Source organism: Pseudopipra pipra, chromosome Z, assembly GCF_036250125.1.
Source record: "Pseudopipra pipra isolate bDixPip1 chromosome Z, bDixPip1.hap1, whole genome shotgun sequence".
Lineage (NCBI taxonomy): Eukaryota > Metazoa > Chordata > Aves > Passeriformes > Pipridae > Pseudopipra > Pseudopipra pipra.
The window spans coordinates 42579334-42607263 of NC_087581.1; the positions used below are offsets into that span (position 1 = coordinate 42579334).

The 27930-nt window shown below is 40.8% G+C and overlaps 1 protein-coding gene across 2 annotated transcripts; it reads right to left on the reverse strand.

The window, feature by feature from the left end:
- Window positions 1-4697: 4697 nt before the first annotated feature.
- On the reverse strand, window positions 4698-22061 carry TMEM38B (transmembrane protein 38B). 2 transcript variants are annotated; one of them, XM_064642922.1, is made up of 6 exons: window positions 21878-22061; window positions 16969-17125; window positions 13653-13837; window positions 12544-12631; window positions 10434-10551; window positions 4698-9252 (listed from the first exon to the last, which is right to left on the reverse strand). In XM_064642922.1, exons 1-6 carry the CDS (start codon window positions 21981-21983, stop codon window positions 9046-9048), a joined length of 861 nt encoding a protein of 286 aa, XP_064498992.1. In that variant the 5' UTR covers window positions 21984-22061; the 3' UTR covers window positions 4698-9045. The 2 variants fall into 2 exon arrangements, with proteins under 2 accessions (XP_064498992.1, XP_064498991.1); XM_064642921.1 differs by lacking the exon at window positions 21878-22061 and adding an exon at window positions 18742-18848.
- Window positions 22062-27930: the final 5869 nt, after the last annotated feature.

Below are 27930 nucleotides of genomic sequence, written 5' to 3' on the forward strand. Positions count from 1 at the left end.
TGCAAACATACAAACATATGCTCAGGGGTCTTACCCAGCTTGACCTTCTTAATCATTGCTTTTCCTTGCAGCATTGATGCTCTAATTTCATAGATATCCATATAGACTGGCTGCAGACCCAGAAATGCAGCATGTCACCTCTTAGCAACATTAGGTTTGTAATAGTGTTAGAACCATATTCCTAGTTAATTTCTGACAGCAGTCTGGGTTCCTTTCTCTTGCTATAGTAATAGCACACTGTATAGCATTCCCAGGCGTTACTCCACTTCATCCTGACTCCCTGTGTTCTTGCTTCAACTTGGTCTGAAGCTCATTAACCTTGTGCTTCATTACATTTGCATCTGAGGACAAGAACACAAACATAACAATGTGCAATATAGGAACTTGATTCCTGTGTCTGTGAACAATGGATACCCTCAATAGCAATGCCTGGGGTTGTTTTCTGAAAATTCACTGCTTTTCTGAAGTATTAACACTACATTTTTATTGCGTTTTGGTAAACTCTTTAGCATTTGGCATTTGTATCTTCTTACTTAATAGATACTAGCCTTGAAACTTTGGGTTTTAACAGCCTTTGTGTTTCAGCTTCTTCTAACTCCATTATGATCCAGTTCCTGTCAACCTTACTCAAATAAAACTTCAGTCTGATATAAACAAGAGGTTTAGGTAAAGATAAGGGAAGGAAAAAAGTCATCAACATATTTTATTTCTAAGGAACTGTTCTTTTGGCAAGACGATTCTAAACCATAGCCAGCTTTCTGAAACAAATCTAGGACATCTGGATTACACTTTGGAGAGATGAATTCAGAAAGACCCAACCTGATCCTGAGCTTTTTAATCCATAACATCCAATAAAAATATAAAGCGCATGTGTGCTAGTTACAGGAGAAGATGCACAACTTACTGGAACGTAAGCATTTGGAACTGTGCAACGTTGCTTCCAAATTCAGACTGAAGTCTGGCCATAAGGTCACCAGCTCTCCTTTGCGTATTATCAGTGTCTAACACATAGATTGATTTAAAAACTCTACAAACCCCTATGGAAGAGGCTGTTGTTGAAAGGACAATTCTCTGCTGATCCTTTTTCCTGGCACGCGGGTTCTCAGAGAGGGTCTGCTATGAGCTCAATGTATTACATGAGCCACCCACTGTGAAGGAGCTTCAGTCCCAGCAGTTGAAAGTCTCGGGTGATGGGAGTGTGACTACCAAGAGTAGCATCTGAATGCTCAGACAGGAAAGTTTCCTTAACATGCACCTGCTATATTGAATAAAAGGGGACTAAAAATATATTGGATGACTGCATTGAAGCCAAAAGAACATTTCTCAGCTCATACAAAGGCAGCTGCTCAGGGAGATGAGTCTCGCTCCTGTGCTCTGTTCTTCCCCTTCACTCAACTTGGAAATTTCAAGTCAAGCACTCGGCATCTCTCCTGCTGTTTTAAACTTTCATGAGCTAGAAATCAAACATCAGTCACCTCCTTTGCAGGACAACAGGGCATTTTGGGAGAGTCAGGACCAGGCCTTTGTGCATGATGGGTGACAGGTAAGTAAAGATAGCCGAGTTTTCATACAAACATCTGAACTGAAGAAGTCACTCATGTGACAAGGCAGTTCCCAAGAAACTGTACTCTCTTCAATATAAAACTCATTTCTTTATCTTGGATTTTTCTGATATTCTGCTATGACTGTAGCACCATATAAATTCATATCTTCATCTTGCTCAGCAAGATGAATAACCTTCTTGTTAAGTACCTTAAAGGTATGCTCCAATCTCACTGAAAGACACTCATAAATACTTCCATGTAATTCCTAAACATCTCAGGACCATAAGTGGATGTTAGTTTCAGAAAACAGAACATGTGCCAAAAAGCTCTGGATAAAAGTATCTTTCAGTGTTCTTATTTCAAATTGGGCCAAAAAAACCTCAACTAAAAAAAAAATCCACAAGACTTGATATTAAACTGTCTGATAATGGTCATCTTTTAATGGGAAGGAGAAAATCTGACCAAACCAAAGGGGACTCTGATTGAAATGACTACCACTAGAAGAGCTTGTATTTAATTTATCATAGAAAAATGAGCCAGAGGGATTGATAAAATTTCAGCCAAAGACAGCAAAGTTTCTTGCTTTTAGGGTCCTTTCATAAGAATTACATGCCAGTGGCCCTATCAGCTCCCAAGGTCAGTAAGGCTGTCTCAACCACCTTGACAGCAGCCTTCATCAACAACTTTGAATAAGCTTTGTTTTTTCACAGAATCAAAGAATGATAGAATAGTTTGGGTGGGAAGGGACCTTTGAAGGTGTCATGGTTTGAGATAGCCCCAAAATCCTAATTCCCTAGTCCTAGCCCCCTCCCACATCTCAACCTAATGTGAGATGGGTTTTCCAGACAAAACACGCCAGACTCAGAATGGGGGAAAGGGAATATATTACAATGACTGTACAAATAAATATTATAATACATTATACACACGATCACAACTATCTCTACCATGACATATACTATTTACAATGGATCAGATCTCTTCTCCCCTCCAAATAAAAGTCCAGGAGGGAAAGAAGGACAGATCCCTTCTTCGGAGCAGCAGGATCTTCTACAGCAGCAGTCATCTGTCCTCTCCACATGCAGCAGCTGATAGCTGGATTTCTGCCAGCACTCACGAGGGAGGTATCCAAGCTCCCTCGGCCCCCTTGACGCAGGCAAAGGGGTCTTCCATGGACTACGTCAGCCCAGACAAAGGTCGTTCCACCACAGTCATATCACGAAGACACAGGGGGTCTTCGTGACAGTCTGGTATCTCCAGGAGATTCAAGCTCCTTGCAGGGCCTCTGTGCCCTGCCTCACAATGGCTGCGAGCTTCTTTGTAGCTTGCAGCAAGGGAGGGCCCCCAAGGCCAACCTCCCACACCGTCCTGGCTCAGCTCTCAGGACGACTGAGCTTCTCAGCTCCTCTCTCTCTCCAGTGCTGCATGTCCAAAACTCTTCTCCATAATAGGAGTCCATGTCCCTCCTTTCCCGGAGGTCTCAAAGGAGTTTGGGGGGGGTCTGGTACAGTTCTTACCCCCAAGAACTCTGTCTCTCAGCTGCTGACTCTCCTTCTCGGCTCTCCGACACAACTCGGTGTCTTCCTTATTCAGTTGCATCTCTTCTGCTTCTCTGGTTCAGTTCTTATCTGTCCTGGCTCTCTGCCAGAGTCTCTGGACGCTGCGTCTCTGCTTTCTGCTCTGTCTCCGCTGCCCAGGGTGGAGAGAAACATCTCCCAGCTTAACCACAAACACTTAGCCCAGTCTAACACTGTTTCAAGTCTTTGCAGTCCCCCCCAGCCAGGGGTTGGGAGGCCCCAGAGGCTCCGAGGGGCTCCGAGCCCCTTCCTCGTGGCTCACAACATGGTCACCTCTCCCAACAACAACCAAAACTACAACCCTTCTCTTCCGTTCTGGTTGTGGTATGTTTACATTTTTGCAGGAGCGCCCATTGGACAAAATTTCAAAACTTCCAGGGGTTACCACCCCTTGGGGTCTACCACTTTTCTTAGCCTCTGGGGGAAAACAAGATTCAAACCACTACAGAAGGTCATCTAGTTCAACTCCCCTGCAAGAAGCAAGAACATCTTCAACTAGATGAGGTTGTTCAGTGCCCCATCCAACCTGACCTTGAATGTTTCCAGGGATGGGGCATCCACCGCCTCTCTGGGAACCTGTTTCAGTGTTTCATCACCCTCATCATAAAGAATATCTTCCTTATATATATATATATTTTCCCTATATTTTGATCACCATTGTCTACTTCTGGACTGTAGATAAAACTCACTTGCAGATCAGTGTGTGCAATAATAGGCTGTTCTTGCCTGGGAATATTAATGTATTTCTCTATCAGTGTTCATGTTGCTATCTGTTCCTTGCTGAACAATTTCACACATTTCACAAAAGGCATCTGATTGCTTAATGGAGCAGTTTTATCAGAACAAATGCAAATTACTATTTACAACACATTTTTGATTCTCATCTAAGCGTCAAATGCTGTTTCTCTGCTGCTACTTATTGTAAGACTTCACTTAGACATTAGAAATGAGGATTCACCTTATAAATTAAGAGCATTTGTTCTGAGTAAAGCTTGCATTCACTGTCTAGATTATTGGAAGATGTTAGATTTCAGCACTGCCCTTATGCTGAGCAGATTCAGATTCCTACAGAAGACAGATGTTTGGAATTCTTGAACAACTATGTGTCTTGCCTAATAATACATTGAAGAATCAAGTTGCAGATGACAGCACTGTTTGCATGATATCCTCCTATTTCCACTTTTCTTCTAAAAAATAAAATGAAGTGGAGAAAAAACAGAAGAGGGAAACAAATAGCCTTTATCATCTCAAGAAACTTTGGTTGTGTTCCTGAAGCACATATTAAGGTATTTCTTTTTACAGAGAAGTGTACTCAAATTATTCAGAACAACAATTGGATTAATCAGGAATAGGCCCTTCCAGCCCAAGAACTAAGCTGATAAAGCAACTTCTGAAGGGCACAAGGCAGCTACTTCTAATTTTATCAAGCTAATGACAAAATTAGATACAGCCAACTAGTTCATGTGCGCAGTTGTGCTGCATCTGACACAGTTTACCAGAACAGTTATAAGAAATTCTTACCAGAATTCTCATGCAGAGAACGTTACCAGAGACAGAGAACCATCAGCACAAAAGCTAGGAAAGTATTGTTTATTTTATTTATCTTGGACAGTGTATTAAGCCTTCTACAAAATTCAGGTTAAACCCTGAGCAACTGGTTTATCTTTTTTGCATTACAAAATGTAGTTCTCAGAACATTTGCATGTAAATATTCAGTATGGGGTTCTTTCAAGCACTCCTCCTTCAGAAGCCTGTGAGATCTTTAAAACACAAAAGGTTTGTTTTCATGGTGCTTATATAACAGGATTTATTTCAGCATAACTTGTGTTCTGTCTCACAACAAAATACATTTTTAGTGTGAAGTGTATTACTTTTAAGGTGTTCAGTCCAGTGTGTGATCCAGTATACACAATTACACCTCTTCAAAAAACCATCCACCAGTTTTAAAAACCACGGACATGCATCATTTGCTGGTGTTTCTTAACAACTAGTTGATCATTAACTAGTTAGTTGGCAGCACCAAGTTAGTCCATACATCTCTGATATCAAGCTACTAAAAATGAAACACCAAGTGAATACTCCAATACTGTTACTTTGACTGAAGAGTTTGTGGGGTTTTTTAATTCTTCAGTGTTAAAGAAAATAGTAATTTTAGCTTTCAAGGTACAGCACATTTGCTATAAAGTTTGATTTCAAACTGAGTTCAATGGTCTTGGTCACTACCATGAAAATGTGACTAGACAGGCACAAGAAATTTCTTTGGTGCTCTTTTCTTTTTCTCTTCTCTAAGCACAGCACTGGTGACAGCTTTTCTAAATTTAGGTATATACCTGGAACTAGAACTTTGTCTTTTCAAATTAGATCTCTCTCCACATGGTTCTTGGCATCCCTGCATGAAGATTAACCTACCCCCTCTTGCTGAAGAATACTCTTCAGAGCAGTACTCTCTGAAGAAAAATAATCTAATTTTATAAAAATAATTTATTCTAAAATTTGGCACATCAATTAAAGACTCCTCTGAAAAGATTATATTCTTATGCAATGTAACATCTCTAAAATGTCAGAGTTCTCAGTTATGAAGTGTATCCCCTTTAGAAATGCTTTATATCATGAGCAAAAAAAGATGCAACCAGCAGAAAGCAAGATTTCAGCAAATGCTAATAGTTCCATGCTTCTGACATTATAGAATGGTTTAGATTGGAAAGGACCTTAAAGATCATCAAGTCAAGCATTAACCCAGCACTGCCAGGCCCAACACTAAACCATGTCCTCAAGTGCCATATCTACATGGCTTTTAAATACCTCCAGAGACGGTGACTCCACTGCTTCCCTGGGCAGCCTGTTCCTGTGTTTGACAATGCTTTCAGTCAATATATTTTTCCTAATATCCAGCTTAAACTTCCCCTGGTACAATTTGAGGCTGTTTCCTCTTGTCCTTTCCCTTGTTCCCTGGGAGCAGAGCCTGACCCCATGTGGCTCCACCCTCCTGTCAGGGAGTTGTAAAGAGCAAGAAGGTCCCCTCTGAGCCTCCTTTTCTCCAGGCTGAGACCCCCCAGCTCCCTCAACTGCTCCTAGTGCTCCAGATCCTTCCCCAGCTCCAATCCCTTCTCTGGACATGTGTATTAGGGAGAGGTTCGGACCATACTGAATCGGAAACCATGACACCATTGGAAGCTCAACGAAACTGATATTTATTACCAAGAGGTGGCCAACAAAACAAACAAACCCAAAAGGGAAGAAGGAAGAGAGAAATAAGCCCCCAGCACGACCTCCCCAGTCACCCAGCTGTTGCCCATAAAGTTATCTTACCAACCTAGAATGCCTATAATTACCAATAGCAGAAGCTGCATCCTTGGAAAGTCAGTAAGTTCACAAATTGGCAGGCATCCCCACCAAAAGGCAACGTTGTCCTTGATGTGAAGCTTGCTACCTACCCAACAAGAGCTAACTGCTTTTTATACAATTAACTGATTACGTCTGTCTAGGCAGGAGTGGTCATCACCACCCAGCCCGAGGCCCTCAGTCCCACCTCCTTGGATATGTAAGTGCATCTCTTCTGCGCAGGCACGGCTTTCCCTGTGCCTGTGTACTGCACTCAGGGGGGGGTCTTTCCCAAATGAGTCTGGGGGTTTCCTTCATCACTACAGTCTTCAATTTCTCCTTCAAGCGACCTTGGAGAACAATTAGCCAATCACAGAATACAAATTAAATATAGTTTATACAAGAACTCTCTTCAAGGACAAATTTCCCGTTTTATCAGTGCTTGTTTTCTCATAACTTGGCAGGGAAAGAACAAAACTTTTACAGGTGGCTGGGCCAAACACAGACCAGAAGTATCAGCATAAATTCACCCCTGATACAGACATGCTCCAGCCCCTCAATGTCTCTCTTGTCTGAGGGGCCCAAAACTGCCTCCAGCACTCGAGGTGTGCCAGCACAGGGCAACAGTCACTGCCCTGGTCCTGCTGGTCACACTATGGCTGGTACTGCCCAGGTGCCTTTGGCCTTCTTGGCCACCTGGGCACACCTGGGCTCATGTTCAGCCGCTGTCAATTGGCATCTCCAGGTCCTTTTCCAACAGGCAACTTTTCAGATACCTTTCCCCCAGCCTGGAACGCTGCTGTGGGTTTTTGTGACTGAAGTGCAAATCTTGGCACTTTCCCTTGTTGTACCTCACACAATTGGCCTCATCTCATCAATCCAGCCTGTCCAGATCCCTCTGCAGAGCCTTCCTACCCTCCAGCAGACCAACACTCCTGCCCAGCTTGGTGTTGTCAGTAAACTGACTGAGGGTACTCTTGATCTCATCCCAACTGTTAATACAGATATTAAACAGGACTGGCCCCAACACTGAGTCCTGGTGCACACCCCTGGTGAGGGGCTCCAACTGGATGTCACTCCATTCCCCACCACTTGCTGGGCCATTCAGACAGTTTTTTACGCAGTGAACAGGGCACTCATCCAAGCCATGATCATCCAGTTTCTCCAGGAGAATGCTGTGGGAAAATGTGTCAAAGGCTTTAGTAAAGACCAGGTAGACACATCCACAGCCTTTCCCTCATCCACTGATCGGTCACCTCGTCATAGAAGATCAGGGTGGTCAGGCAGGACTTGACTGTCCTAAACCCAGGCTGGCTGGGCCTGACCCCATGTTGTCCTGTACATGTTGCATGATGGCATTCAGGATGATCTGCCCCGTGACATTCCCCAGCACCGAGGTCAGGGTTGTAGTTCCCCAGATCCTTCCTCCCAATCCTTCCTGTAGATGTGTGTCACATTTGCCAACTTCCAGCCCTTGGACCTCCCCAGTTTGCCAGGACTGCTGGTCAGTGACAGAAAGTGGCTCAGGAAGCTCTTCCACCTGCTCCTTCAGTGCCCTTGGATGGATCCCATCTGGCCCCATGGACTTTGAGTGTCCTATGTGGTGTAGCAGGTCACTGACCATTCCATCATGGATTACAGGGGCTTCCTTCTGCTCCTCATCCCTGTCTTCCAGCCCAGGGTGCTGAGTGAACAAGGCAAATGTATGGTCCAATCCTCTTTTTTATAAGAAAGTTTGTCTTTGAAAAGAAAAAAGTGCATATGCTTGGACAAAAATGCAGGCAGAGATGTCTAGTCTCAGGTGAACTGAAAGATAACTACAAACCACATGCAAATCCCCAATGTAACATGAAAAACACCTACATATCAAATGCTTTCAAAGTAAGTGTCAAAGTAAGCCAACAGCAAAAATATTGAATATTTCTATTTGCTAACTGTAAAGATTTTTTAAAGTGCCAGTAATTTATTCTCATTTAAAAAAATATAAAAATATTGAAAAATATTTCAGTAAATGCAGAAAATCTAGACCAGTGCAATGTGAATTACACATAATAATAATAATAATAATAATATAATAATAATAATAATTATTATAATTCGGTCATTTTTCTAGTTAAAGGCATTAGTGTGGTACATCTTTATGATTTTACACAGTACAATGTGATTATGCCTTACTCAGATGATGACTTTCTTATTTGGGATGTGCTGCAGTGAACACTTGACAGTACAAATCAATGTTATCCAAATGAAACATAAGAACTGGTGGCTAGGAAGAGGTGAAACAAGTGATATATCAGAAAAAATAACAAATATGATTTTCACGTTTTCAAAACTACCCTTTTAGCACGTGAGCACCTCAAGTTATCATGAATACAAAAATTAGTAAACTTGTAAGTATATAAAAAACTGTGGTTTTAACTTACAAATCTAACCTGGGCATTCAGACATAGGAACAGTAGCTTATATAACATATTCCAAAGGCGAACCACAACACAGTCCTGTTCTCTCCTCACAAATGCATTTCCTTAAAGAAACTCCTCAGCCAGCCTAATCTGGCATTAAAACATCTTCAGCAGTCAAGACCATCAAGGATTTCAAGTCACTTATTCTGTTTTCTTTGCTTGTCTTTTCTTAACACCATCGTGGTGCTGCTCAGAGGGCCGGTCACAGATTGAAGAGCGATTGGAAGATGTGGCACTTTCACCCTTCACTTTGGAAGGTGCCTTTCGCAAGCCAAAAAGCACATGGCCTAATGCAGCCTCAAGGGGAGCAAGTGGAGAAGTTGCACATCTTGTCAACATCATTTTTACCTAAGAAGAACAAGGATCAGGTTACAATAAATGTGTAAGCACCTAAACATATATGCACAACCAGACTTTAATTAGAATTTCAGACAGCCATACTCGTTCCATTAAGTTCATAGGTTTAGGTAGACATTCCTTAGGACACATAACTTGGAATCAGGGCAGAAAAAACAACAGTTTATAGGTCCAGATACTGGACAAGTTTATATTGCAACAGTTTCTACAGTTTTCAGAGACATGACAAGTTTCTAAAAGACATTATTACAGGACTATGCCAGATCCACAACTGTTGCTTTATTAGTGGGTTGCTATTAAGTGGGTGCTCAAGTTCCTGACTGTCAGTATGACCATCAGTGTAAGGATTTAGTCACTTCAGTGTACTCTGACAGCCAGCTCCTGAAGAGAGCTGTAATCTCTCAGTTCCAGAATAACATTCCTTTCCTTCTCCATTCCCAGCATCCCCAGTTCAACAACACCTTACTGGTTTAGGTGGAGAATCATGAATATTAGCTCAAAGTCTCGGCTCCCTAAAGCAACGTCTGTAGAACTAAAGTTGTCAGCTACTTCACAGAAAGGACTAGCAACCACCACTTTCAGTCAGTCTCTGATCTGTTCAACAGCAGCTCTGAAGCTCTTAAAATTGACAGATTTCTGCTAACAGAGACTGTGCTTTCTTATTAGCTCATAATCCTGAAGACAGGCATCATCCTGGAAATGAACAAAACTGGAGGGACTGAAGAATTCAAGAGTGCCTATTTTATTATAAAAGCAGATACAGTTACCTCAGAGTGGTTTTGATATACTTTCTCTTCCTGCCTAAATACTTGTTTTGCAAATACTTTAAGCTAGATGAGAGTCTGGTTGGCTTGTATTGCAAACGCATAAAAGACAAAGAACTTTGTTTCTTTCTACAAGCATAAGCTTTGTTTGAGGTTAAAGACATGTAAGCCTGGAATATCAAATGTTGGGTGCCAAAATTCCTGACTTCTTTCTCTTTTTTTTTTCTCCCCATACATTGAACAGTGTCAGTAACAGAATAGGTCTTCTGTTCTGCTTGTGTAGAGAAGACTAAATACAGTTTTCTGAATTTACTACAAGCTGGCTTTCCCACCCAGAAGCACGCATTCTAATAACTAAATAAAATATTTCCTATTATTCAGTTACTTGCAACACTTCCAAATTCTTACCTTGAAGATGACAAGAAAGATGGTGTATAAAAACACAAGGTTGTGTCTTGCAATTGGCAAGTACTGGCTGTGTTGCAGGGTGAAAAGAACTGCTCCTATCAAAGTTATCTTCACAGGGCTGGAAGTCAAACAAATAATGTTAATTTTTCTTCTTTACAGCAAAAGCTGCCCTGGCCTAGAAAGCAGTAAATATTCTTAATTGTGCAAAAGAATTTTTTCTGAATAGAACTAATGAAAAATTGTTGTAACAGTAACAAGGTCTAAAACCTAGACATAATTACATTAAGACTTTCACTTTACTGCACTTTCTGTCCGTAACACGGACAAGAACTACTTTACACACCCAGCAAGTTCCTATTTGGCAAATCCTTCTCAAATAATGCTTCTATTCAAACTCTATACATCAGCTTGCTTCCCTTCTTCCTCTCCCAATACATTTTACTGAAGAGTTAAATCACAAAGCTTGCACACTCAAACTAGACTTAAAAACAGGTTCCTCTACTATACTCCAGTAGTTAGTTACTCCAAGGAGTTGCTTAAGGTGTTGAAGTGTAACATAGTCAAGGTCTTGGTCCACTGTAACAGTGCAGCAGCTCTAGGGTTGTAGTCAGCTTAGGCCCAGTTTGAGCCAGGCCTATGCTACCAGGTTTTGCCAACACAGCTGTGCTGGCTTAAGACATGCAAAGATTCCCATTCTCGTACAGATCTTGGTTGTGATGGTAAATCCCTTGCTAGGCATGCAGCCAGAAAACAAGAGAACTTTGGTCAGTTCCAGTCTTCTGAAGAGAGAGCACCAGTACACTGGCAGAAGAATTCCATGCATTTCTTAATCTGCACCTACATGTGACCTGTGCAGGTGACATTCGTGTTATTACAAAGCTTCCAGGGTAGACACATCCTTCACTGTCTTTTCAGTAACTCAGAGATTTGCTGCACCAACTTCTTGCTCAGGAATTCCAAAAAGCAACTCTGCGTATACACTCAACTCATCCACTTGCAGGATGTTTGATCCATTTAACTTTGTAACTTAGTTCAATTTAATGTTCTTAAGATTTATATATAAACAAAATTTTAAAGATCTTTTTTGAGTTACTTTGAGCCATATCCACCACAGAAAAGGAGTATATATGCAAGTGGTGACAGTCAGTAAGCACTGCTACGGTGTTGCACCTGTAAGGACAAGTGTTATTTGGGTTTACAGTGCTATTTTTAACAGTGTCCTCTTCTTTCTGGAAGTTTGCTTTCAAGACTGCCACTTAGGCACTGACAGAGGGAGATAAATTCTAAATACCTGGAATTTCAGAAAACGCCAACAACTCACACAATCCACAAAAAGCTGAAATACTACCAAAGAACAGGCTGCAAATGTCATTTCTGTTATTCTGTGTCTAAAAGTGGCTGCAGAAAAGCAAGATAACTTTAAAAAAAATATTGTTTTTAAAGACCTGAGAGTAACATGGGAAAGATCAAAAGAATTTTAGGAAATTATTGCAGTGACCTTATTTTGACTTACAATAATAGCTTTGTCTTTCTAGCCTGTTTCAATTCCCATTTTACAAGAGCCATGTAATATTTCCATTCTTTCCTTCTGCAAGAGAAGTAACATTTCCTATCCTGCAGGACATTTTTGCTATACTGAATAACCAATTTGCACCTCCTCAAATAATTGATATTTATGGAAGAAAGTAGCACCGGAAGCAAAAGTAAGAGTGACAATGTTCAAAGGAAGCCATTTTAGTGATGCTCAGAACACATACCAGAAGTGCAGACTTCACTTATACACTTCTAGTACCACTGTCCTTTCATTTTCGCTAGAGGACCACATCCCTGTAAGAAAACTGAGTCAATACTACTTTCTAGCAACTCCACACTGGCTCAATACTTGCTTTCTGATACATAATTTTTGTTGATTTGTCTCTCCCATTTGCTGTTCTACTGATGTGAACATAAAATGATTAAAATATCATCGATCCCTCTTTCACAGGATACAGAACAAAACATTGAGTACAAGCACGTTCTACTGCCTTTTTTTAGACCTCAAACACTAAAAGTGAGTGCCAACTGAAGAAGGTAACAAAACAACAATTAACATGTTAAAAGAAAACCTTACTAGGACATCTTCAGTAGTTCATTGGTTTCAGGTTTCCACACTCCTCTCACCAGCTGCTCAAAGTTGGAAATTAGGCCACCACCAGCTCCTGAAATGGCAAAGATTTACGATAAACCTCCACTGACTGCTACCACTACTGTGCAATCTATTATTGCTCACAACAAAAGTCATGACACCAGGTGCTAAATATGGCACCCAAAGCCCAGACTTAAAAAGACTAATCCAATCTTTTATACAAGCATGACTTGAACAGCCCACATGAAACTCCAGAGTTTTACCTTTAAGTGATAACACCTGAACTGAGGCACTCATCACCACAAATACCTGGACTGCCAAGGTACATCTCTAGAGGTTTATATGATTGCATTCATCATGTCATCATAAGTACAGAGAATGCCTCTATAAACTATGAAAACCCTCTGTGAGAAAAATGGGTATGTATTTTTACATTAAAAAAGTACAAGATATAAGGAGGTGTAGGACACTGTGGCCAATGAGGCTGATCTGTGCTGTAACCTGGGAACAGAACGCGTTAGATCATCATATTGTTGCTTCCCACAGAAGAACAGAATCCAGCAGAAACAAGAGCTGCACAGTCACCTCCAGGAGGGATTCTTCTAATGGTGTGACTACAAAGAGAGATGCTAGGAAGGTGGCTGCCAGAGTTCTGCTCCAAACAGCATGCAGGCAAGAAGGTTCATTCTTATGTTTAAAACTGAGTAATAGTTACAACGCAAAAAACTAAGATAACCAGTTCTCTTATTCAGCCATGTGTAAAGAGACAGCTCTGAGGAAATAACGCTGTTTATAAGTTTAGCAACAGCTACACAGAAGATCTACTTCTTTATTGTCATCAACTGCCCATCCTACAAGTTCTCATAAGACCTGAAGGGATAAGACAAAGTTCCCTCGAAGTCACTCAATGTCATCCTTAATCCAGACAGAAAAACTGTTGCATAGGCTTTTTCCTTGAGGGGATAACAGACTTCATCAGGACTATCACATCCAGCACAGCAAGGATAGTACTACAGTTAATGCTGGCAGGCCAGACATTTAAACATCACTTCAAAAAATCACAAGCCATCAGAACAAGACATGGTGTATGTTACCTCTGGCCCAGCCCACAGCCACCATAACAAGCCAGGCATCTTTGAAGTGACTGTCTGCATGTGCAACTCCAGCTGCTATCTTCCAAGTCCTAGTCACTTCCTTCATTCCTGCAACCAGGAGACGAAGAGGCAGAAAGGAAAAGCACCGGCAGAAAATGTCTTGTGGGCAGTAAAACACCAGATACCTGGAAATCATGAGAACATTTTTGCTAAGGAATTACCTTTTAATAATCTTTAAAGCTATTTTTTGGAATATGATTAGTAATGCATAACTCACTGTCTTGTGATACACATGTTGGGACAAATCTGGAAAGCTTCTAAGCACGCTTGAGCTCTTGCACCAAAAATCAAACATTATCTTACTGCCTCACTGTCCCACAGAAGAATCTCTTTAAGTACATGAGAAACAGCGTTAAATTTTACCACCTGTTCTATAGCTTGCACATCATGTTTTTATGATTCAAATTATTAAATTTGTGTCTGACTAACCTTCTGTTTATTTTGTGAGTTATTTTATGTTTGGTTGGGGGTTTGGTTTTGTTTGGGTTTTTTGGGGGGTTTTTTTGTTTTGTTTTGGGGTTTGTTTTTGGCTTTGTTTGTTGGGGGTTTTTTAATAGGATTACAACAGGGTGGTAAATTAAATGTTGACCTGTGCTTTCATACTGCAGGTACATGGAATTATGTAACTTCAGCAAGAATGCCTCTACTAGTTAGTGTCATGCCAAGTGAAATGCACAGCTCTTTTCAAACACATTTAACATCTCAGTACTCACCAATTCTAGCTTTTCCAGCTTGCCAGTAAGAAGCACATTTCTTTATTCAAAGCATTGAAAGCACAGTACTCAAAATTTAACAATATCTTTGATCAACTCAAAATTTAACAATCATCTCTGCTTTTAGAACAAAGTGTTGCCGTGGGAGTTAGGTGCTGAAAAAATCTCCCGGAACAGTTAATTAGGGGTGAGATAAGAAAGGGTTTATTATGCCAAGGCTGAAGATGTTACAAGACGCGCCTGCCCTGCCTGAGATGTTACATTTTATAATACCATCCATCCAATCCCAGATGTGTCCACCCTGTGGCCTTTACTCTGGTCCGCCCCGGGTCCACCCCCTGAGAATGGGTCTGGGGGCTTTTTGGGGCCCTCTGTTCATCCCATCTTCATCTTCATCAGAGCACAAAGGGTGCACAGTCACCCAGTTTTTGACCGTGTTCTGTGGTTTAGGCCCTGATATGCTGTTCTGCCAACAATCTAGGCCTTGCCTCGACAAAAGGCTAAACATTTCTACTGGATTCGGGGGTAGGAGGGTTAAGGAATGTGTCTAGACGGGAAGGGAAAGGGACAAGGGACAAGGGACAAGGGACAAAGGAGGGAGGGTTGCTGCTTTTAAAATCTACTTATAAAACTTATAAGGCTTACCAATATTAGAAAAATAAAAAAACATTAGGGGCTTAAGGCATCAAAAGTAAAAATGGCTAACAATGAAATCCTAGTATGACAGTATATTTTAAAAGATTAGATTATGTGTTGTTTTATTGTATCTCTTAATAAACGAAATTTAGTTCTTACAGAGAACTGAATTAAATTAAAAACAAACAACCAAGACTAAGTAACTTGATTCAGTTATCTTAAGTAGATTATTTCAGCACAGGAATAAGAGAGTAATAATTAAGTAAAAGCAGAGAAAGTATTTAAAAATGGGAAGGATACCTTTTCATTTTCTAAAAGAGACACAGGCCCTTTTCTTGAGGCTTTTGAGCTCAGACCTCTCTACCAAGACTTCCTAAGGCCTTTCCTTTCCCTTTTTCTCTCACTGTAAAGTCAGATGCCTTTGTATGCAACCAAGCTCCAGCTGATAGGAAGCCAAAGACATGTACAAAGCATGTATTTTAGAGACTATTGCAAACAGCCATTTAAGCCACCTACTCATCAGAATTAATTTACAGCTGCAGGAGGTGGGATTAGGACCCTGAAGCACTGAAAATAGGACTGAACCTGACCCTGCAGACCGACCACGGCACTTCTGCCTGTAACCTCTGCCAACAGTAGATGCCGCTGTCCTACAGACTATTTAGGAGCACTTCTCAAGTGTAGCACAACCCCCCTTATTTTATGTCTGGCTTGGGGAATTTCATTTTGCACCATCCGGGACCGAGAATTAAGGTCATTGTAGTCATGAAGAGAGAACTTTGTAAAAGTAGGAGCTTAGAAGGTTTCATAACATTCACAGCTCCTCGTTAAAGCCCTGTTTTGTTTGTGCACAGCAAATCACATCTGACCATGTAAAGTTCAAGAGAAATCATGCTCTCTTCAAGTGTACTTTTAAGTCATATCACTTGTTAAGCAACTGTAGGCAGATTCTATAAGCTTTGTTAATAATGCACTAATTATTGCACATTTTTCATTTCACTCCCCTGCCTAAATAAAATCTGTCATCTTTCACTGCAACACAAAGGCCAGAAAATTAATATAACATACACAGACAGACAGAAACACTGTCATTTTAATTCATTTGCAATTATAAAACCTAAGGGGCTACTAGGAGCTAAAGGATTTTAAGCAGGTCAGACTCTTTCTAAGGCAGGAATTGAGCTTTTAAAATTCAAAACTCCAGTGCTGATCATAATTTTTGTTAAGTTTGAGGTTTTCTTCAAAGATCACTTTCTGGAATAAATTAAATTCACTGGAAGGCCACATTTATATGACAATAACTCCAGCTCTTTTTTTGAATTTCAAAACAGGCCAAATTGCCACATACCTGACTTCCCATTCAGCTCTGTCTTCCACTACAACACCCATCCATTTGGGAAGGGACAAAACACAGAAAAAAAAAAAAGTCATGTCTGGTGGCAGAAACTGGAGGAGAAGAAAGATCTGTCTTGGATCCGCAGTTACAGAAAAGTCCAGAATTTTTGCATACAGCCTTCAAGAGCTACTTTTATAAAACTAGATTGCATCTATGACTTACCTGTGTCCAGAAAACCAGCAAATGAAAATCACTTTATTACAAAATAATGTTTTCAGCTGTTTGACCAGGAAAACTATAAAAACCTAAGACAAGTCTAGTCTAGCAACAGAGCACTTTGCTATACAACAGCCCATAAGAATTGCTCCCTTACAAGCATTCTATTCCTACAGAAGAAGGATCCTAACAGCTATTTTGTTGCAGTGACTCTGGATGAAGAGATAGGATCCAAATCCATAACACTTTTAAGTCAAGGCACTGATTTTCATGGAACCTCGATGGTGTAGTATCAGCTTACATGTATCTTCCTCAGAACCAATGTTACCCATCCAACTCAGTTGTGGCTGCTTACCAGACTGAAGATGCCAGGAGAATATTTGCACCCTTGGCCAGAAATGCAACTGGAGGTTCTGCAAGCATCAACGAGGACAAAAGTGAACCACCAAAGCAATAAAGCATAGCACTAAACCAGCAGGCAAATGGACTCCGGACTGACACCTCCACAGCTCCTGCGAAAAGATGCAAAAACAGAAATGAACATTTGAGACTCACATCACGTTCTAAAAGCCAGTATTTTTCAACCGTTCAGTCCAATATTGCTCCTTTAGGTAATGAAAAAATCCTCCAGCAATTTGTAGGGTTTCACAGGAAAACTCTTCAGAAATACAAAGTTAAAGCACACTGGCTTTAACATTCGCTATCTAAACAGAATGTGCTCTCTGAACATCTTTTGTGCATTGGTTTGTTATAACTGTTCGGCTACCAAGAAGAAAAAGCTTTCAGAGCATGGCTGAGAGGTCTCATTGTTAATAGCCTGTTATAGATATACACTTGCTTTCAAATTTGTATTAAAAACACAGAATTGGCTTTGCTGAACTGCACAGGATAGGTTACATTTTGAGGGTTATTCTACAAATTCCATTTCTGCTTTTGAGTGTTCCAAGAATTCAGGGTCACTGTTTTCCTTTTCCCTCATAATGCCTTGCTGTGTTTGCTGATAAAAATGAAAACAGTATCCAAAACAATTATTAAATAGTTTCACCTGACTCCTGACGAGTTGAAAACAGGTTACCTGAAGTCATAATAATAAATGTAAGTTTCCCTTGTTATTAAAAGGTTGACAGTTTGGTTTATTTTGTTATTTTGAAATAAATTATCCCTTTTAAATTGCAATAGAAATATGCCAAAACAGTATTCAATATTAAAAGGTTATGCTGGAGGTAATGGGAAGCATTAAGTAGTTTCAGGGGGAAACACTACTTTATCAAAGATAAAAATATTCTCAAGTAGTTGGTTTTTTCCACTTCAAAAGTCCAGTGTTAAAGCTTCCCCTTTACACTGCTGGTGAGCTCTGTTTGCCTGAACAAGTTTAACTTTCCATAGTCCAAAGGCTGAAGTTCACAAAAGCACCTCTGTCTGCCCCAAAATGAAATCTCGCATCTATTCCCAATTCAGAGGGGAAGCTCTGGATTTTTCAGGCATTTCTGCGTGAAAAGAAGCTTCTTGCCCAAAAGGAGATGCTCAAACATACAAAAGACCATACAGCACTCTCAATACAGCTCACTTAACATATTAACAAGACTTTCATAGTTTTAGTGCTGGCACAGATATCATGTATTGTGGCACTATCTAAATTCCTATGTAACAGCCAACTTATAAAAATGAGCACTCCAACGTATTTCAGAATATCTGAATATAAAATAACATCTGTTATATGTTTCACTATTTTGCATGTTATTTTTCATACCTGGTGCTCCAAATCTGTTGTGCTCAGGTTTGTTATTGCATATGACCACTTCTTCAAAATAGCTATCAATCGTGTTCATGTGCAAAAAATTAACACAGGAGAAAATTCTAAAGTCTGATAATGTTACTTAAGAGCAAAAGTAAAAATATAAAGTGGGCCATTATACCCAGATCCCATATAACTGAATGTAGATCTATTTTCACCAACATATTTGAAAAGGGTAAGACACTTGCAAAATATGAATGGCTTGTCCTTACTACATTAAGATTTCCTCAATTAAAAAAAAAAAAAAAAAAAAAAAAAGAAAAAAGTAAAAATATGGACAACCATTGCATTCAGAAAAACAAACAGACACAAAATTATATTAAGTGGACATACGTTGGTCCAAAAGAACTACAGTAGAACTACAAGAACATGTAACTGTTCTTGTCTGATGACACAGCCCCATTAATATAGCATGAAAAGACCAAATTCCTTTCTTGCAATGACAAGAAAATACAAAAAAAAAAAAATTAATGAAATGTCAGAGTTGTTTTAAAATTAATTAGGTATCTGTTCTCTTTCCAAATCCATTGTCCTGCCTTTCAGCAATCACCACTTCTGCACTCTTCCCCACGACTAGCAGCAAGTGGTTTTCACTTTTGAGGACACATATAAGAATTACTACTATTATTACCAGACTGCCCTCTATGAGTAAAGTCCACAACAAAGCAGGTAAATTTTTTCATTTTACAAGAGACTGGAAATGCTACTGCATTTCAAGATTTTTCTGCAGGTCAACATTAGAATTTTCTCAGCTCAAGTGCCAGTATGTAACAATTCACACCCACTTTCTAACAAGGAATATACCCAACATAAAAGCAAATGAGGCAAAAAATGCTGACACTAATATAAAGATCATCTTAGCATTGCCACCTAAATTATGACTGGGGTGTAATGTTTCAGAAGACAAACTCAGTTTTAAGTAGGTCACATGTTTTTAAACAAGTGGTCATTTATATTTGTCCTCTGATGCATCCTGCAGAATTAATGAGGCATCATACAACCATGCAAAGGTTCATCTGCCAGAAAGCCACTTCTTTGCAGAGTTCTGCAAAGGTACACTTTAGAAAGTAAAGATAAGGCTTCAAAACACAAGGACTATTTTTGAATATAGTTTTAAATCTTGTTTCTAGATGACAGTAACAAAAAAAAAAGAACCAAGAACCCTTGCCAGCTAACTATTTCTGTCAATAGGAGAAGATCTGCTTTAACCTTTCCAACATGTTCCAAATAGGCAATCAGGAATAAATACCACATACACATCTAGAGAGCAGACCAGGAGGATTTTTACAAGTTTTTCTAGTACCCCATTCAACTATACATAATAACATTAATTAAGATAAAAGGTTTACAGAGTCAGACTTGATTTAGCAAAACCTAAGCCAAAAAAATTAGTTCTTTTCAAGTCACCTGAAACATGTCACAGAAAAATGGCAAGAACAAAACCAGCACATTGCTTCCAAATATGAGATATCCTCAACCCTCAACACCTCTTGCTGCCCCTCCATCCCAAAGAGAGAAAACTGTCAGTTCTACAACTGACTGGAGTCACAAACTAGAAACTCCTAAGCCATCTCAAATACACCAATCAAGAACTCTTATTTTAAAACGTGGAAAGCAACATGTTGGTTGCCACTGTTGTAGTTTGCCAGCACTCAAAAGTGAGCAAGAAAATCTAGTTAGGAGGGCTGGAAAAGTCCCAATTATTGTGCACCCATCCATGGTACAAATGCCCACATTGAGCCTGATTTTAAGCAGTGGGGGGGGTTGGTATTTTAATGAGACAGTAATCTGGGATAAAATAAACGTGGCTGTAACTTGACCACACCAGGCACTTAATCTTACATCACCAGGCACTTAAGGGCTGCCCTGTTATTTCCCCATCAAATATAGCTACTGCTGTAAGTTTCCAAAAAGAACATATAGTAACGCCTAGAGAGCATTAATCCACAATAATATATCCAACCTATTTCATAATGACTGCTATTTATGATTTAATACTAAGTTCAAACTGCTTACAAGTGAGAAACAGAGCAGCATGCAGACACCTGGATTACAGTTATTAATTCAAAGTATTAGAAAAAAGTTCTGAACTACCCAGCTATTAAATCAAAATTAGAGAATAAAAAAAATAAATTACTGGCATGGATCTGATCAGATTTCTGACAGCAGTTCTACTGCTCTTAAGTGCTGTCTCACTAAAAATACGCTGATGCAAACTGGAGAGCTCCTCATCCTGGTCTTTAGGTGTGTCCATTCAAGAGGAAAGTTTAAAAGTAGTGCATGATAATGTTAGAAAGTCCCTTTCTGAATGGAATAGATACATTACATAATGCCATAAGGCAGCACCCTGAAAAAATTTTAGCAGTAATAACAAAATTTGGTGAAGACTCTAGAGTACCTAAGCAGTTTGTATCAGTCTTCACAGTCTGCTAAGTGCAATTGCTCAGCAGGAAGTCAAAATTCACCTCGACACATTTAGTAAGGGACTAAAGAACAAGCTCTCAATAAACAAAAAGTACAGAGCCTTAGAAATCTGAGGCAAGTAAAAACTCCCAAATTTGCACTATAATCCTGAAAGCCAGTTTAGTTTCCTAGTTATCATCTCGGATACACAGTTACTGTAGCTAACCAAAGGCACACCACAAGTAGTTTAATTCTAAACATTAAAACAAGGCTAGTCTCTTATATTTGTGACAACAAAAAATCAGGCTTGGGGTTAACAGCCATAGTGCAAAAGATTTTTCTAGAAGAGAGCACTCACAGAAAGTCCTGTTACTGAAAGTCCTGAGACTGAAAAGCTTCCCCAAATTCACTTTACAATCTACGGGGTACTACATGAAAAGTCACAGGCACAGTGACATCAGATTCCAGAACTATGTTTCCTAGAAGGCAGAACTGCCTTCACAACTTCCTGCACACATCGGGTGTGTGAACGATATAAGGATACAAGTTAAGCATTCCTCCTCTCACCCCTCTGCTGCAATTCTGGACAGAGGGACACACTGGTTCCACACCCCTTCTCTGCACCTTAATTTCAAGCAATTGAAATTAAGCAATTACGAGTTTCAGCCCTTTTTCTTCTCGAGACTTTCAAAACGTTAACACTTCAAGAAAATGGTTTTCAACAAACTCCTGGCTGATTTCGTCAGGAGTTCGGGGAAGGAAGAAAAGCTTGGTTCGGTGCCTTCTGCAGACAATTAGACATAATTTACTGACGGACTAATGCAGAGGGAACACAATCCCATTTGCACCGTCCTGGACTATCCAGCTTCCCTCGGGGACCCCCCGGCACTTGAGAGGCGCCCACCGTCATCCTGCCGGAGCTGGGGATCCCGGGTGATACAGGGGACACACACAAACACGGTGGAGAGAAACAGGGGAACACAGGGACACGACGAAGGAACACCGAGGTTGGGATGAGGGGGTGGGAGGTGCCCGTCCCGTCCCGTCCCCCCCCCCCCCCGCTCACCCCGCTGCTCCTTCAACGCCACCACGGAGGCGACATAGTGCGCCAGGTCGAAGAAAGGGAACATAGGCAGGCGGGAGAAGAGCAGCGGCACCTGCCACAGGTCCATGGCCAGGCACTGAGCACCGAGAAGGAGGAGGAGAAGAAGGCGGGTGCGCCCGGATGAAGCGGCTTGGCCGCTCCCGGCCGCCGTCAGCGCCGGGGCGGGGCGGCGAGGGGACAGCGCCGTACGGGGGATTACCCTCCCCGGCGTGGCCCGTCTGAACTGTCTGTCTGAATTGTGCCTGTCTGAACACTAGACATCTTCAATATGTCCTGTGTTTGCCTTTTTTTTTTTTTTTGTCAAAATACTGATAGTCCTGCTCCACGTACAGTTCGGGATCCCCTAGAGCCTTTCCTACACTGGTGCTGCTTCCCTGGCAGGCCTTACGCACACGCCCTGATACCTTTTATCTCTCTCTTCCCCCCCCCCCCTTTTTTCAGTATTTCAGTACTGAAGTTCATCAGTAGTATTTAGGATTACCAATGTGTACGTAGGCTATCACTGAGGGTTATTTATCAGTCGCTGAGGGCATGAATGTACACCAGATCCTGGTCAGGGCTCAGCAGAAACCCTTTAATGCATCTTTACATCCATTCTGATTTTGAAGGCCTGTGCTAACTTTGCCTTCTCAGAGCAGATCTGTAACCATTTCTGCATCAATCCTACAGTATTTTCAGCAAAACTAGTTCGCTCCTGAGCTTCCCAAGTGAAATGTTGTCAAAGATCTGCCAACTCCCAGATACATGACATTTGCCTTTGCTCATGACATTTGCCTTTTCTTTGCTCACCAGACTACCTACCTTGAAGGAACTGAAGGAAATTTGTAGAATGGTTTGGGTTGGAAGGGACCTTAAAGCTCATCCTGTTCCACTCCCTGGGTGGACACCTGCCGCTATCCTGGGTTGCTCAGAGCCCCATTGAACCTTGGCTTTGAACACTTCCAGGGATGGGGCAGCTACAACTTCTCTGGGCAACCTGTGCCAAGGCCTCACCACCCTCACAGGGAAGAATTTTTATCTCATATCTAAACTAAACCCTTTGTCCTGTCACTCCATGCCCTTGTAAATAGTCCCTCTTCATCTTTCTTGCAGTCTCCCTTCAGGCATTGGAAGGCTACAGTTAGGTCAGTCCAAAGTCAAATTACACTAACTTGACATTGTTCAAAATGTAGCCATATTAAGGTTTGTTGTTCTCATCTTTTCCGCATATTAACTTTTTTTTTTCCCTTGCAGATGGAACTTAAGTTTACTTGTTTCTGAGGGTTTGGCTGGATTTCCCTACTGAACAAAAGACACCATTTTTGTCTTTTCCATTCAACTTCCACATGTTGGTGAAAAGAACTATTAATGGCTCTAAATTTTCCCTACTGTGTGGTGAAGTTAAGGAGAGCAGTCTGAAAACATACAACTTTCACAGGTGTTCTTAAACTTGATCTTTGCCTACCAAGAACTAATTTCAGGAAATAACTGGAATTGTAGAATCATTCTGGGGAACAAGTTTATGCAGGGTGAGATAGCAAACACTTGAACTTTTCCCAGAATAATTTCAGCTCACCATGAATAGCAAGCCATTCTTTTCATTGAGTTTCCTCTTATCAGTACCATATTCATAGTATAAGTTCTTATTCTTAATACCTCTTCCCTTCTGTGTACTCAGTGACTCCCTTTTTCTCACTAACACTTGAGCCCTGTGCTTGTAGCTCATTTATGTTTTCTGAACATTTCCATTTGCATGTCATCTATGTGAAGAGATCTTAATTAAGCCATAGTGATCTCTTACTAGTCTTATCATTAACAATTCTAATTCTTATTTTCTGCTGTGCTTATGTACAGACATAGAAACCACAGTTTGTTTTCTAGAGCAGAATGACGATTTATGTATTATAAGACATAATACATCAGTAAGCTGCATTCTGTGGCAGAAATCAGTTCGACATCATTTTTTTTCCCGCTGAACAGGGCTACGTGTCCATGCAGCAACTGAGTTACTAGAAGGATTTTAAACGACGGAGCCCAGTCCATTTTCACTCCTTGCAGTACTGGTTTATTCCCACAGAGTGGCATCCGTTTCACTGCTATACAGTGAAAACTACTCAGACTATCTCATATGTGATCATAGAAGGAGAGGGAGAGAAATAAAAATGACAGTGACCACAACAAACCTATAGTGACACAAAAAAAGTCACAGTTTGGGCCAGCAACATGTTGTGCTTGATCACAACATCTACACTGCAGCTACTGCTGTGCCTACAACTCATGCAGATATACACAAATTCTCTAACATGCCAGCAGTGATACCTCTACTGGTGCTATCTCACAGCAGATCAGCAACAGCCACCTGAATTTTGAATTTCTAGTCAGGTCCTCAAATACATAGTACTCCGTCCTCTGTCAGGAGGTCATCACTGCACCCGAAGCATTGCTCTCCAAAGCAGTGTGTGCTGATTTTGGCTGGGGTAGAGTTAATTTTCTTCCCAGTTGCTGGTATGGAGCTGTGGTTTAGGTTTGTGCTGAACACAGGGTTGATAACATAGAGATGTTTTTGTTATTGCTGAGCAGGGCTTGTACAGAGGGCCTTTTCTGGTTTTCTGTATTGCCACACTGGTGAGGAAGTTGGGAGTTCATGAGAGATTGGGAGGAGACACAGACAGGACAGGTGACCCCAGCTGACCAAAGGGATATTCCAGACCATATGACATCATGCTCAGTGCATAAACTGGGGGGAAAAAGGAAGAACGGGGGCAAGTTTGGAGTGATGGGGTTTGTCTTCCCAAGTAACCACTATATGTGATGGGTCTCTGCTCTCCTGGAGATGGCTGAGCACCTGCCTGCCCCATGGAAAGCAGTGAATTAATTCCTTGTTTTACTTTGCTTGTTTGCATGGCTTTTGCTTTCCTTATTAAGCTATCTTTATCCCAACCCACGAGTTTTCCAGCTTTTACCCTTCCAGTTGTCTCCCACATCCCACTGGTGGGAGAGTGAGTGAGTGACTGGGCTGGACTGACTGGGGTTAAAGTATGACACAGATATAGGGAGTGTGGAGGTGGATCTCACAGCACCAGAGTGGTAAATGCATGTTAAGCCATGCAGTTAAACAAGAAAGAAGTTTTGGTGGGTTTTCCACCTCCAGCATCAGCAGGAGATAAGAACAACAGTTTCTCTAAGTTTGCTGGTAACCAAGGAAAGATTCCTGTGCGTTGAGGGTGGCATCTTAGCAGAGCACAGAACAGCCACTGTTCTGTGGAGAAATCAGATCAGGGAACATAGTCTGTGTAATAAAAATAGAGTAACAAATAAGAAAACTTAAAATTGGTCATTGATTTTCCAGCTGTCCCAGATATTTCAAGAATAATTTAAAGACAGCAGAGGATAAAAACCTCTGAAATAATCCTGTTCATCCTTGAACCAAATTTACTGATGCTGAGAGAACTGTGACAGTGTGAGCAGATGACATTAGTGTGTAAGCTAGGTACACTTGTATGTGTGTGTTCGTGACACAATTTCTTGTGTTTTGCTGATTTTAAACAAGAAGAACAGATGCCCTTTTCTTCATTTCTTGGGAGTAGGCTAATAAAAGAGCTGAGCACACTATGCATATCAGAAATTTAAAGATGGCCTGGTTAGTAGACTGCTTTGTTGTATGGGTGTAAAGCTCAATGTGAAATCAAAGCACAGGCCTGAACTGTCTCTCTTGCCCATGGAATGTTATCATGACCTTTAAAAACCGCACTGTAAACACCTGCTGAATAGCTACCCAATTTGCACATGCTCCAAAGTAGTCTTCAGCAGGATTATGCTAATTTAGAGTGGAAGTATGGCTGGTGAAGCTGCTGCTATATGTGGGATATGTTTATTTTGTGTTTTATTTTGTGATCTGTGGGATTCTGCAGACAGTGGCCTGATTCAAAAATTATGCCTTAGGGGAAAAAAAAGGACGACTTCTTTAGTCATCAGTATGTCTCAAAAACGTGCTCTACTTCCCAAAATTAGGAAATTAGAAATATTCCTGTTTTAGGAATTATTAGATTAAATTTATTTATCTTCTAAGAAGAAGATCTCTCAAACTCAACTCTATGCATCAAAATCAAGTCATGTGAAAATAGTAATCTTTGTCACATATGGCAATGGACATTCCTACTGTCTTCTCTCATCCTGCCATGTTTGTGGTTTGTACTGTCTGCCACACAGTTTTCCCATTTTCCAAGAGTCTTTTATCCCCCTCAGGCTGCTTACTTTGATCTTCTAGTACATTTTCTTCTGTTTCATCTCTCCCTAGCACCATATATTCACCAACCCTGCCTATTTCTTTCAGTGTCACTCCTTGCTTTCCCCCCAGTTTTCTTGCTTTCTCCATGTCATCCTCAGCATTTAGTCATGGCTTAGTACACCTCAGTCTCCTGTCTCTCTCTGAGGATCTGGCTATTCATCGCATCTTTGTCACCTTTCAGTCAATACTCATATACTCAGCCTTCAGCTTTACCTTTGCATACCTTCCAACTTTGTGTTTCACTAATGTTACCCTCCTTCTTTTTCACAGTCTTCCTCCAGAAGGTCACAGCTTGTCTCCTTTCTGTTTTTTCTATGACCTGTGTTGCTAAAGTACTTTGAAAAAAAAAAATGAGGTGAGAGAACAAATCACAGGAAGTTCATGTGGCCATTCATCTCTTAACACAACATTACTCTGGTTTATTTTCCTTATGTGCTGGTTAGTGCCAATCTGGATTGCAAAGTGGAGAAATTGAAGTCTCTTTTAAACTGAGCAGTGGCGTTTTGACTTACATCCACCTCAGATCTCTCCTTCCTCGCACCAGATTAGATTCTCACAAATATTTAAGAATACATTTAAAATTTCTCTTCTCTACAACCTCTAAAGCAGCATCATTGTCTTCATTCCTAGGTGCAGACTGTATGTACAGAATACAAGTTTGTATGTCTACAAAATACATACTCCACATACTTTGTATCTCTATTGCAGTAGTAAACTCAATCATGACTTTGCATAGAGCTGAATTCAGGTACTGTACAAAAGTTATGAACTTGGCTACAGGCATGTGGCTCTTCTAAATATGGTCACTGGACTCCTGAATGCTCATCTCTTTTCTTCTCTGCTTAGGTTTCAGTGTTGGGTTAAGCCTCTCCTTAGCTCATCTTGTTCCTTTGACAGTATTCTTTTCAAGCGGTGCTGATTTATAATGTGGGCTTGAACTCTCATTGCCTTCATCTCCCTACTGCATCATCAGATATATCATTAGCTGCTTAGTTGACAGGTCTGAAACAAGTTCCAGCATTCTTTTGATCCAACCAGTGTTCAAAGATGCCTTTCCTTGCAGTCTTGAATTTCCTTCAGCAGACACATGGGATGCAGGAGTGCCATAGTGTCACTGTCCTGTGATGTTTCCTCGGTGAACTTTTATCCATTGTATTGACTTGTGGTCAGCTCCAACAAACACTGGGCAGCCTCTCTTGACACAGCCTGGGAGAATAAGGGTTCTTCCACTTCGGAGATAGAGGATGAAATGGACCTTTATTGAGGGGAGAAGCTGACTTATAAAGGGTAGGGCTAGAAGGTACTGGAAAAGTGGGAGGAGTTAGGGAGGAGCTAGGGAGGAGTTAAGAAGGAGTTAGGGATGAGAATGCTAATGCAGACCATATAAGGAGAAAAAGGGGAGGTAATAACCAAATAAGGGATTACTAAATAATGAGTTACTGCAATGCGACACTTGCAAGCCAATCAGGGAGAAGGGCATAAACCAGGGTACAGAACACTGAGGATTTTTTATAAAAAAACGGGGAAGGGGGTACAATAAAAGGTAAAAATACAATGAGCATTGAACATGAACACAATTGCAGAGTCTCAACAGTCCCATCCATCATCTGAATGTAGAGAAGGTGTTGTCCTCAGGGGTCCCACAGATCTCTTCACATATCTCTATTTCTTTTTTCCACTGCTCGTAATCAAACCTCTCCTGGTCTCCCACACTCTCTCTCCTTTCACTGCATACATGATTCTCAGG

Coding starts and splice junctions, on each gene's coding strand:
- TMEM38B (XM_064642922.1), bottom strand. CDS start 21,983: ATGGACCTGTGGCAGGTGCCGCTGCTCTTCTCCCGCCTGCCTATGTTC. Junction 17,126..21,877: donor GGCGTTGAAGGAGCAGCGGG/GTGAGCGGGGGG, acceptor ATCTTTTCGCAG/GAGCTGTGGAGGTGTCAGTC. Junction 12,632..13,652: donor GGCTGTGGGCTGGGCCAGAG/GTAACATACACC, acceptor TTGCCATTTCAG/GAGCTGGTGGTGGCCTAATT.